Source organism: Peromyscus eremicus, chromosome 4, assembly GCF_949786415.1.
Source record: "Peromyscus eremicus chromosome 4, PerEre_H2_v1, whole genome shotgun sequence".
Lineage (NCBI taxonomy): Eukaryota > Metazoa > Chordata > Mammalia > Rodentia > Cricetidae > Peromyscus > Peromyscus eremicus.
The window spans coordinates 7,250,478-7,263,291 of NC_081419.1; the positions used below are offsets into that span (position 1 = coordinate 7,250,478).

Genomic DNA, 12,814 nt, shown 5'->3' on the forward strand with positions numbered 1-12,814 from the left:
CTAGGTGGGTGGCTTATGTGGAGGGATGGGAACTTTTGGGAGCTGTGTGATGACAGAGGCCTGTAACCTCATCTCGGTGACAGAAAGGAACAAGAAAAAGTATGTCACCCCCTCAAAGGCCACAATGCTGAGCAGCCCCAGGCAAGGATTTAGGCCAGCCTGCTTTCCATAGGCAGTACAGGGCAGGGCACACAGGAAGAGGGACTGCGACAGGTAACCAGGAAGCAGAGGCAGGGTAGAAAGAAGGTTAGTGTCTTAGTCAAGGTTTCTATCGCTGTGAAGAAACACCATGACCACAGCAACTCTTATAAAGGAAATATTTAACTGGGGTGGCTTACAGTTTCATGCAGGCACACACAGTGCTGAAGAAGGAGCTGAGAGTTCTACATCTTAATCCGTAGGCAGCAGAAGGAAAACTGTACTGGGCCTAGCTTGAGCATAGAAGACCTCAAATCCCACTCCCACAGTGACGTATTTCCTCCAACAAGGCCACACCTACTCCAACAAGGCCACATCACCTAGTAGTAGCACTCCCTATGGGCCAAGCACTCAAACACATGAGTCTATGGGCACCCATACCTATTCAAACCACCACAGTTAATAATACCTGTCCGAGGATTCGGAAACACCTACACTCTAGACTGGAGTCCAGATGTCTTCTGAGAAGGCTGCAGTATCTAGGAGACTGAGAAAGAAAACTATGGGCGACAGACAATGGCAACCTCCTCAGAGGGTTTCCAGACGGCAGCTACCATGAAGGCCATCTCTATCCTAGAGCTCCTGTGCTTATGAATACTCCGCCAGGCAAAGACAAGCACAGATGACCAGTGTCCCACTGTGCTACCTGTGGATGGGGAAACAGAAACGTCACAGCTTCTCAATGGGCAACACCCATGCATCTGAGGGTTCCACAGGACCACAGCAAGAATGACAGCATGCTGTCTCTGCAGTCGTTAGATAGGCTCTATGACACTGGGTAGAGGAAAACACACAAAGCACAAACACTGTATGAAAGCTGCATCTAGCTGGAAAGCGCGGGGTCACACCATGGTCCACTGACAGCTGTGGCCTGTGTGGACGGCGCACCTCAGCTTCTAGTTAGAAAGCGCGGGGTCACACCATGGCCCACTGACAGCTGTGGCCTGTGTGCACGGCACACCTCAGCTTCTAGTTAGAAAGCGTGGGGTCACACCATGGCCCACTGACAGCTGTGGCCTGTGTGCACGGCGCACCTCAGCTTCTAGTTAGAAAGCGTGGGGTCACATCATGGCCCACTGACAGCTGTGGCCTGTGTGGACGGCGCACCTCAGCTCCCAGCAGCAGTGCCTCTGGGGAGGGGCAGGCAACTTTCACATTTTACTCCATAGACTGCTTTGTAGTGTGGATCATCTTCACAGCAAGCAATAATTTTTAAAGAATTTTTAGAGTGGGCACCCAGTGCCATCCCAATGTACAGCCTTTCTGGGTGGCCACATGGGAATGGAGCCTTCCCTCCTATGCCCAGAGCCCAGGACACTCTTGTCAGCAGATATAGCCTGCTGTATCTGAGGGCAGCCTTCAAGGCCTTTCCGGACCTAATGGTCATATCCAGAAACCTTCCTCCTTACAGAGCTGCAAGTGCATCCACCCCTCTACCTGTAGAACGTCCCCCTCTAAGACAGCTTTGGGGAGGGCTGAGCACTGTCCTGTTAACTTCATCATTTCCTGCACACAGTGACAGTTCATTTTTGTTCCAATATCAACGGAGAAATCAAGAGCCACCAAAGTGAGGTGTACAGAGGCTGGCAATGACCAATTACCCTCACCTCCTCCTGTTGTCTCAAAACACCCCAAAACTTGGTGGCTCATGACGAGAATCCGTTATCCTCTTCAAGTTTCTGAGGAGTGCGAACACAGGCATGTCTGAGGAGATGCCTCTGGCTCCAGGTCTCTAGGGACACAACGGCGAACTGTGAGCTGGGGCCGGCCTCTCATGTGAAGGCTCAATTCTTGAGCAGAATCTGTTTCTGTGCCACAGGGACTTCTCCGTAGGACTACAGAGCACAGGGTGGCTGGCATCCTGCAGGATGGGTGACCCCAGAGAGTAAGAAGGAGTGGACACTGTCTTTATCTAATCTCTAAGAGTTACTCCATTATTGACCTTATTCATACCCTGCAGCGGCAAAATAAGCTAAAAATAGTGCCTAAGAGCAAGGAGGGTTGGGTGACTCAGAGATAACCAACATCAAGTGTCTGTCACATGAATCATGTGACTATTATTAATGCTATTTTCTCATTAGAGACCCAAGGCTAAAGGAAGCCAGGGGATGGTGCCCCAGTGAGAACCCAGGTCAGAGCAAAGCTGATGGCAGCTTTTCTAGCCTGGCAGGGAGCCAACCTGCCCTGGGGGCTCCTCTCCTGACCACTGTGTTTTCCTACCACTGTTTATCTCCGCGAAGACAGAGGTGGTGAACTAAGGACACACCCCTAAAGGTCCTAAAGGCTAGGTAGAACCCTGGCCCCAGCGTGAGCTCAGTTAAACTTGGTATCCACCTGGACTGTGAGGTTGTGTAAGCCATAGGTCAAACTGTGGGGTATTTTCATTCACAAATTTGGGGATATTCGATAATATCCACTGGCCTTTTGCGATGTCCTGGACAAATTTAATGTTTAAGGTAACAAATCCAGAGACTAGACAACTAAAGGTAATTCTCTCCCTTCTAGAAGGGAGTGATTTGAAACAATATGCCGCTTACCACAGAATAATGGAAAAGGTTTGGGGCATTTTGCATGCTAAAGTACCTTTGAGATCATTTGGTTGAGCCTGGGGTCAGAGGGAAGAACTTTCCTGCTTGTTGGATTCCAGGCAGGCTTGGATGCCTGCCTTGAGGAAGGGGAAACATGTTTAAACATCTCTCAGCTGCAGAGGGAGGGCAGCAGTCAGGTCCCTGCAGGACTGCGGCCACAGGGGCAGAGAAGAGAATGGCAGGGCCATGGCTCAGGGCACACCCATCCCTGAATCCAGCTTAGGCCTTCTCCTTGGCACTGATACCCCTTTCAGTCCTCAAGATTTGCTGCCTCAGCTGAGCAAGAAGACTGGCCCCACCATGGCCAGCTAGAGAGGCAGGCTGGGAAGGCAGGAGGCAACTGGACAAACGGAAGAATGGGAGGGCTCAGAGAGTTGGGCCAGGCATGCAGTGGCGGCCGCAGCAACGGTAAGGCAGGAGCTATGGAACAAATGACTGGTCCTAGGGGATTCTCCGAAACACATGGGGTGGGAACTGAAAAAGGCTGGGCTTCCTGCGTGTGGAATGGAATTTCTTTTCTGCTAGACATTAAAGGCAAAGACTACCCAAAATGCTGGTCAACTTGGGGTCACCTTGATTTCCCAACAGCCACCTCTGATGTGCTGCTGTTGGATTTGGTCTGGGGCAGGGTGACCCCACTGGGGTAATAGCTACTCAGGTGAATGTCTTTAATAAAGGACGGTGTGCTGAGCCTCTGCTGGCGCTATCTACACCACCTGTCCATGCTCATTCTTTCAACTCTGTTAAGAAGAACCACAGTCAAAAGCAGACCTGAATTCTCAAAGTCCAAGACTGGGATGGGCTGCAGGTCTCCATCAGGTGTGAGGGCTGTCACACTGGCCACGTCTTGGGTCTTTCTAAGGCTCTGTTCTCAGATGAGCAGTTTGGAAAGGCCTTTCCCGCTGCTCTGACTGCACTGACGCATCACACACACACACACACACACACACACACACACGCACGCACGCGCGCGCGCGCGCACGCGCACGTCTGGGAAGCCCCTCCTGTGCTACAGTCACAGATGTATGCAAATGCAAATCTAGTAGTGCCTTTGTTTCAAGTCTTCCCAGTCCCTGCTGCCTCCAGGCAGCCAGGGCACAGCCTGGGCTCCCCACTCCTACAGTCAGCCCTTCAGAGGTCTGCTCCCCTACCCTGTCCAGCCACCTCCTCTGACACCCCCCTCTCCCTCCTTCTTGACTCTCTAGCAGGTTTTCCCACCACACAAGTTTTCCCAATTCAGAGCTCTTGCATAAGCAGCTGTCTCTGTCAGGGGCCCTCCCCTCCCTGATGTATCATCCTTCAGGGCTCCGCGTCTCACTGGAAAACCTTTCTGTAAAGACCAGGTGGCCCCTTTGCTTGTCCCTCAGCTCAGGTGTCAGTCCTTGCACTCAGCTAGTGCTCAGGGCTGGTCTGTGAGGTGTGACTGACTCCACTGAGTGTCCACTGAGGAGCTCACCTTGCTGTTCTGGGAGATACTGAGCATCTGAGGACACAGGTGTGTGTGTGTGTGTGTGTGTGTGTGTGTGTGTGTGTGTGTGTGTGTGTGTGTTTAAGGTTCTTTCCATGCCTGGCAGTTTGACCCAGTTACTTGCAAAGAACTTGCCTCTGTTCTAAACTTCAGAATTCATATTTAAAAATAAAGGTTTTACTTTCCAAATGGAAGGGCTTGCTTGTTTGAAGAAAGTACCTCAGGTTCTAGAACTTTCCTTTACACACTCAAGGTCTGGGAAAGTTTACCAAGCACTTTTCAGTGTCCCGCTACTCAGGGCTGTTAAGATGGATGCCTGGCTCTCTGTTTCTTGGGACATCACAATTTTCCACACTGCTACAGTACTTCGAGATCAGTGCAAAGGCATTTTGAATCCACCACATTCCTAATTTTATTTAGTTATTTCCTGGAAGGTTATGAACAGTGAAAAACCAAATACCTCTAGATCGAGACAGTGACTCAGAAGTAAGTGGTGAAGCCATTCTCCAGCGCTCCCACTTTCCTTCCTGTTTCTACCAAAACCGGGTGCTATGAGGAGGTGCTGTCACACTGAGAACCGGGTGCTATGGGGAGGTGCTGTCACACTGAGAACTGGGTAATATGGGAAGGTGCTGTCACACTAAGTACTAGGTACTTAGGGGAGGTGCTGTCACACTGAGAACTGGGTACTATGGGGAGGTGCTGTCACACTGAGAACCGGGTGCTATGGGGAGGTGTTGTCACACAGAGAACTAGGTACTTAGGGGAGTCACACTGAGAACTGGGTGCTATGGGGAGGTGCTGTCACATAGAGAACTAGGTACTTAGGGGAGTCACACTGAGAACTGGGTGCTATGGGGAGGTGCTGTCACATAGAGAACTAGGTACTTAGGGGAGTCACACTGAGAACTGGGTGCTATGGGGAGGTGCTGTCACAGTAACTTAGAGACAAACAATCAGTCCATCCCCTGTACTACTTCACAGTTTGGAAGAAACTAATTCTAAGTCTTGTGGGGTTTTGTTTGTTTGTTTTTTAAAGATTTATTTATTTTATGTGTATGAGTGCTCTGTCTGCATGTACCACTTTATGCCAGAAGAGGGTGCTAGATCTCATTATAGATGGTTGTGAGCCACCATGTGGTTGCTGGGAATTGAACTCAGGATCTCTGGAGAAGCAGCCAGTGCTCTTAACCACTGAGCCATCTCTCCAGCACCTTGTTTTGTTTTTAATATAATGTTTTTCTCTCAATGTTTTATTTTAATTTTCAAATTTATTTTATGTGTACAGGTGTTTTGGGGCCTATATGTTTCTGCACTATGTATGTGTCTGGAACCCTCAGAGGTCAGAAGAGGAAACTGGATCCCTGGAGCTGGAGTTACAGATAGTTGTGAACTGCTATGTGGGTGCTGGGATTTGAACCTTCATTCTCTGGAAGAGCATTCAGTGCTCTTAAGCGCTGAGCTATCATTCCAGCCCCTCAGTTTTTTGTTTTTGTTTTTTAAATCATGCTTTACAGGGTACTTGGGATATGAAAGTGTAGCCAGCTACCTCTGAAGTCTGGAGCGAAAGAGTAGGGTTGAGTTCGCGACAACTGTGAGGCCCAGTGAAGCCATCTCCACATGGAACAGACACAGCTCGGAGGAGTCCCGGGACTTGGGGAGCACTGTTACAAAAGGAAATGTACCCTTGCAGATAGAGGCGGACACCTGCTACAGCAGACAGCAGGTGTCACCAGTGGGACCTGGAGCATCGAGGACTGGCCAACTGCTCCTCCCCTAACCCTGGAAGAGACCTGCCATGAGATTCTGCCAGGGGAAAAACAAATGGCTTGGACATTTTTTCCTGTATTGTCCTTTCCAGGAATTACATAACTGCTCCCATTTAGATAAACATGTCCACCCAGACAGGTTAGGTTTTCAAGAGGATCCAATGGGCAGGGCCTGCCCATGGCAGTCAGAGAGCAGATGGAGCCCCCAGCCCCATCAGGGCAGATGGAGCCACTGAGCTCAGCAGATCGTGCTTCATGTTCTCTTATGCTCACGATCAAGTGTCCGTGGTCAGTCTCCATCCTAAGAACAGGAAGCAGGAGGCCCAGGCACAGCCTACTGTTCCCCTCTGACTCATTCTTGCTATGGTTGTTTGATTCACGATGAGAAGTGCAGCGTAAGTGTGTCATGGGGACTGGAGCCGTCTGACGGCTGAAGGGGTAGGAGCATGGCCACTTGAGGGGCTCACTCAGCACCACGGCAGGTAAGCTGTACAGGCAAGCCAAGGACTCAGGGAGCCTCTGCAAAGCCCCTGCTAGAGAAAGCAGATGCAGAGCAAAGAGGGCCGCAGCTATCCAGACATGCAAGGTGGATGATGACCTAGGACGCCCCAAGACAACAATGCTTTGCAGTCCAGCAACAAGATGTGTCACAGGAACAGCAGAGACAATTCATCTATGTCATATGTCATATCCCAAACCACAGAGACTCAATAAGTAACCTGTTACAGGACGGGTAGGAAAATAATTACCTGAACAGTAGAGATGAGAAGGGGCAGTGTTACGATCTCAGAGCTTATGGCCTGTCCATGTGCACCCAGCCCTGGCTCGGCCACTTGCCAGTTAAACAACCCCAACAACCCCAGTGCCTTGGCTATTGAGATCATGCAATGAGATAACACAGCCAAAGGGATAGCAAAGGGCTGGACACAGGTGAGTGACACACAACAGCTCTCACAATTATTCCTAGAGAAAAATGGCCCTTGAGAGATGGAGGTAAGAGGATCAGGGGTTCCAGACCATTCTTGGCTACACAGTGATTTCAAGGCCAGCCGAAAATATATGAAACCATGTCTCAGAAAAAATGAGAGAGCTGGGGAAAGAAAGAGCACCAATCTTAACCACACGAGCACCCACTCTGCCTAAATCACATGGCGGCAGTGCCCCCCAACCTTTGTACCACCAATCCTTTTCCTAGACGGCAGTCTTGCAAAAAGGGACCAGCTGTAGAAGCTGTGCACATGAGCACGCTTTCCCTCTTGGGACGGCCACCACATACAGACACATGGCAGCTTGTAGCGAGGCAGAAGAAGAGAATGGGGAAAGGAGAGCATTACACAGGGGGAAGAAAAGAGAAAGAGAAAGAGAGAAAAGCAAGGCCTCTCACACTGGGGAAAGCCAGGGAAGCAGCTTAAAATACTCGCTCCAAACCATGGTCAAAGAGTTTTGAGACATACAAACATACATATATGAATATTTATATATACCCTTCTTTATATATATGTATGTATATATATATATATATATATATCCTTATTCCATCAAATTAGAATGTCACTGATTATAAGGCATTACTAAGAATATTACTTTATGTATTACTAAGAATATTACTGCAATTAAAAACATTACAATGCTTTATCATCAATTTCAGAGGCATTAAAATGTGGAAAGATAAAACACATCCTAGATTAAGAAAATGCAGTAAATTCAAAAGCAGAAAGATAGTGTGACTGACTTAAAAAGACTGACTTGAGAAAAGAAGAGACGAGAAGAGGGGGAGGGGCAACAATCTAAACTAGTGAGGACCTCAAAGAGCAAACACATCTGTAATTCCTGCACTAGGATTACAGTGCTGCTAAGGCAGAGGCAGGCAGATCTCTGAGTTCGAGGCCAGCCTGGATACAGAGTGAGTTCCAGGACAGCCAGGGCTACATAGTGAGACCTTGTTTCAAAAATTAAATAAATATAACCACATATATAGAGAGAAGTTCATATTTATAAGAGAAAGCTGTATACCACTATAATCAAAAATTAAATAAGGAAAAAAAACCCATGCTAATAATTTTTGAAAAGTTGGATCAAATAGATAGTTTCTTACTTAAAAAAAAAAATCCAAGATGGCTTTCAAGAATCAGAAAACCCAAGTACAGAGAACTAACGGGAGAAGTTCCAAAGCTGTGGAGGTCTATGGAAAGGACTCTACTAAGCCTGAATATCAAGAGTCTCCTCTGGAGAAGCCTTGCCTTCTCTGATTATCAAAACTGTTTCAGATTAGAAGGAGATAGATCTTCCCCCTAAAGACAAAACTACAAACAGCATTTTGCACCTATCAAACTGATAAGATAAAAAGGAAAGAAAACCAGGTTTGAAAAGAAAAAGCCTGCCTGGCATATGACACACACCTTTAATCTGGGAGGCACTCAGAGGCAGAGGCAGGCAGATTTCTGGGTTTGAGGATAGCCTGGTCTACAGAGTGAGTTCCAGGACAGCCTGGGCTACACAGAGAAACCCTGTCTCAAAAAAAATAAAAAAGAACAAGAAGGAAGGAGGAGAAGGGAGGAGGAGGAGGAGGAGGAGGTGGAGGAGGAGGAGGAAGAAGAAAGCAGCAGCAGCAGCAGCAGCAGCAGCAAGACCTTGTTTAAAAACCTTTAAGGTGTACTCTGTACATATACACTACCTAGTTACCTGTCTTTCCAAGAAGTTATTACAAAGCAATCATCAGAAGCACATGTAAGTTTTTATGGCACAAGGACATTCACCGCAGGAAAAAAAAACTGTGAGCAGTGGGCAGCAGAGAAGGGCTGGACTGAGTCAGACAAGTACTCAGTCCACCAAGTACAGAGAAGCACATACAACATGAGGGTCTGAGGTGAGTACACACATTTTTTATACATGCCAAAAGGACTGGGATACAAAGCAAAGTATTTTTTAATGGGTAACTACAGAAATTTTCTCCTCCTCCCAATTCTGCTAATGAGCACGTAATATTTTATGACTGGAAAACTTAGCAGTTGTTACTAGAATTTCATTTGTACAAGTTTTATGAGACATATTAATAATGCTCAGAGAACTAGAACAGAAGGCTTATGCCTGGGCTCCCCCAGTGTGGAAGGATCTGCATGAACCAGCAAGAGGCTTGCTGTGGACATCATGGTCCATCTGGGCTGCAGCCTGGAAGCCTGTGTTGTTCACAGCCCGGGAGCCTGAGGCCCTCACAGCCTAGGAGACTGGGGTCCTCGGAGCCTAGATGTATGAGACAGAGCATCTTTGTTTCCACCTCACCAGTGTTCCTATCCTAGGAAGCACCAATGGCTTGTTCCAACCCAAGGAACCAAGCAAATCACTTCTTTATCCATGATCCCTGCTACTTCCTGGAAACTGGAAAAACATCTTATTTGGCACTGAGCATGTCGCTTGGAAAAAAAATAATAAAATAAGCCAATAGAGACTCATACCTAGATAGGGAATACTGGGTACCATCTTCAGACTTCGGATGTAGTCCCGAGTCCGCTTGTAGTTGTCTTCCTTGGACATCAAGTAGTCCAGTTTCTCAAAAGTAGTCTTGTCTTTACGATTCAAAAGCTGGAATGAAAAGAAATCATAGTATCTGTGAGGGAAAAAGAAAGAAACGAGAAAAGCTGACCAAAGGAAACACCTGAATGTGTGTCAAACCCTGATGCAAGTAAAGATTTTAAAGGCTCCATGGCCTCAGTCTCAGCTCTCCAGTCTCACATGGAAGACAAGCCCTGGAGCTACACTGCCCACTAGCCATGATACTAACTCCTTCAACACACACACAACACTGTGGGGACGGATACCCACGACAACACAGGGCTGCAGAGTGAAGCGAACTGGTCATGTCCCCAGCGGAGTTATTTCAAAGCTCGAGCCAGTCTCCCGCAAACGTCTCATGGTGAAAGACGCTATCAAGTGCCACACGACTCAAGTGGGCGTGCCTCAGCTCAGGGCTCTCCTCCAGATCCCCCAGGTCCTGGGTCACACTTCACTGGGAATAGTGTTTCACACAAAGACCCTTCTTTTCCATAAGCAGTCATCTACAGAGTACCTGTCTAAGAGACTCAGGGTGAGCAAGCACAACCAGAGATGAGAAGCAAGCTCTGTGATGACTGACACTTGGTGTGTGAACCTGGGAGACAGGATGGCTCAGTGTGCATACTGAACCTCCTAGAATTCCAAAACTTGATGCTGAGGACTCACAGTGTAGCTATTCTTCACATCGATTCAAAGTCTAGTGCTGGGAAACGGCGAGACGCCTCTTCAAATGCAATGGCTTTGAGGAAAGGAGTCTAGAAGAGGAGGCCAAGCTTGAAGGAGGGGTTGGGGTAGGGCCACCAGGATGTATGGTTTTGGCACAACATGAGACTAAGTAGGGAGATCTCCCAATTCCAGTTTCTGAAACTGAAGGCCAATGGCTAGTGGCTAAAGGCCAAGAGAATAAATGAAGAGGACCCTAGACCGGATATGTCCTTGGCTAAGCTTGGTCTTGAGATTCTAAAAGTCTGTGTAAGGACCTCAACCAATAGACTTGCCCACTGTCCATCAGACTGAAGCAGACCAGTGTCAATCGCCCCTGTGCAGCAGAAAGAAGTAGAACAATGGCTGTCAGCACCAGGGAAACAGTGCAGATCCTGAGACCTCAGCCTGCAAATCCCACACTCTGCTAGTGCCTGGTGCCTGGGGGAGCCCCAGGCTGCTTTGGGAAGGCACTATCAGATCCCTCCACCCTTGGTCTTTGGAGCCAACAATGATTCAGCCATGAGAGAGCCCGCTGAATTTGGGTAGTGACAGCTGGTGTACATTCTGAAGGGAAGGCTCCAGCACTGACGCAGATGGGCAATGAGAAACAAGTTTTTATTTTCCCACGGAGACATTCAAGACATGCTGGGGAACAATCCTTTCTACACTGTGAATACGTATTACTCTCACTGGCTAATAAAAAGCTGACAGGCTGGTAGCTGGGTAGGAAGTTAGATTTGGAAAGCCAAACTGAGGATCATGGGAAGAAGGAGAGCAGAGTCAGAAGAGATGCCAGCCAGCTGCTAAGCAAGCAGGACATGTAGAAAATGAGGTAACAAGCCATGAACCATGTGGCTAAACATAAATAGAATGGGTTAATTTAACTGTAAGAGTCAGTAACAGGCCTGAGCTATCGGACAAGCATTTATAATTCATATTCATTCTCTGAGTCACTTATTTGGGACTGGGCATTTGGGACAGGAAACTTCTGTTTACAAGGACACACATAGGCAGGGACACTACACAGATGCTAGGAACAGCTCTGCTTAACTGGCTTGTTTCATCACAGTGACAAGTGGGCAGGAAATTATGCCGTCCTCCACTGGTTATGTATAAAACACTGTTGCATATAACTCAGCTGGCCTCAGTGAACCCTGAGGCATAAAAGAGCCAAGAATGTTCCCTGTATTTCAGGTTCACCATCTCTAGGAGTAGGTGATTTGTCCATATATCTTTGGGACCCAGGGGTCAATGGAGAGGCTGAACAGATGTATTTTATAGCAGCATAGCAAGTGGGCAAATAGAAACTAAGGACCCAAGGAATGGTAAGTGAACTATCAGCAAGAGAAGTATCATCAGGAAGAGCAATACACTGGGGCTAGAGAGAGATAGCTCAGTGGTTAAGAACACTGGCTGCTCTTGCAGAGGACATAGGTTTGATTCCTAGCACCTACATGGCAGCTCACAACCATATGTAACTCCAGTCACAAGGGTTTCCAATGCCCTCTTCTGGCCTCCCTGGTCACCAGGGATGCAAGTGGTGCACACACATATATGCAGATAAAGCACCCATACACATAAATTACATAATGTTTTTAATGCTGGAAAAAAAAGACATAGGGAGGCAGGATTTGATTTTGTTTTTTTTGTTCTTTTTTTTTTTTTTTTTTTTTTGTTCTTTTTTTTAGACAGGATTTTTCTACATAGCTCTGCCTGTCCTGGAATTCACGATGTAAACCAGGTTGGCCTAAAACTTACAGAGATCCACCTGCCTATGCCTCCCAAGTACCGTGTTTAAAGGCATGCGCCAACACACCTAGATTTTTTTTTTAACTGATACAATCTAGAACCCCACTTACTTCTTTGAATCATCTACATTCATCCAGATGTCAAACAAATCCTGATGCCTGTTGTTGGTTGTTTTCTCTTTTGGGGGCCTGCCACTCAGCTCCCAAATAAATCCCACACAGAGGCTTATCTTAATTATAAATGCTTGGCCTTAGTTTGGCTTATTTCTTGCCAGCTTTCCTTAATTTAAATTATCCCATCTATCTTTGCTTCTGGATTTTTTTTTGTTCTCTTACTTCTATAAATCTTACTCTTACTCCTTGGCTTGCTGTGTAAATGGGTGGCTGGCCACTGAATCCTCTTCTTCTCTGGCTACTTCATATTTCCTCCCATATTTCTCCTTCTATATATTCTCTCTGCCTGCCAGCCCCTCCTATCCTTTCTCCTGCCTTGCTATTGGCCATTAAGTTCTTTATTAGACCATCAGGTATTTTAGACAGGCACAGCAACACAGCTTCACAGAGTTAAACAAATGCAATATAAACAAAAGTAACACAGTTTAGAATAATATTCCCCAACATGGCCTTTTTGTCTAAATAGGAAAGGTTTTAACTTTAACACAGTAAAACTATATAACAAAACAGTTATCAAATAAGAATTAATTTACAATATTCAGTCCATTTACATTTAGCAAACTCAGAGAAAGCACTCCACCATCCATACATCTTAGTGACTCCAAAGTTTTATAC

At 47.0% G+C, this 12,814-nt stretch overlaps 1 protein-coding gene across 7 annotated transcripts in view; it reads right to left on the reverse strand.

Moving 5' to 3' along the window:
- Ralgps1 (Ral GEF with PH domain and SH3 binding motif 1) overlaps positions 1-12,814 on the reverse strand; it is a 245,358-nt gene that overhangs the window by 119,735 nt on the left and 112,809 nt on the right. For all 7 annotated transcript variants that reach the window (XM_059260107.1, XM_059260105.1, XM_059260103.1 and 4 more), the window contains one exon: positions 9,476-9,602. In XM_059260107.1, the coding sequence (XP_059116090.1) occupies positions 9,476-9,602 (127 nt within the window). The remainder of the gene's footprint in view (positions 1-9,475; positions 9,603-12,814) is intronic.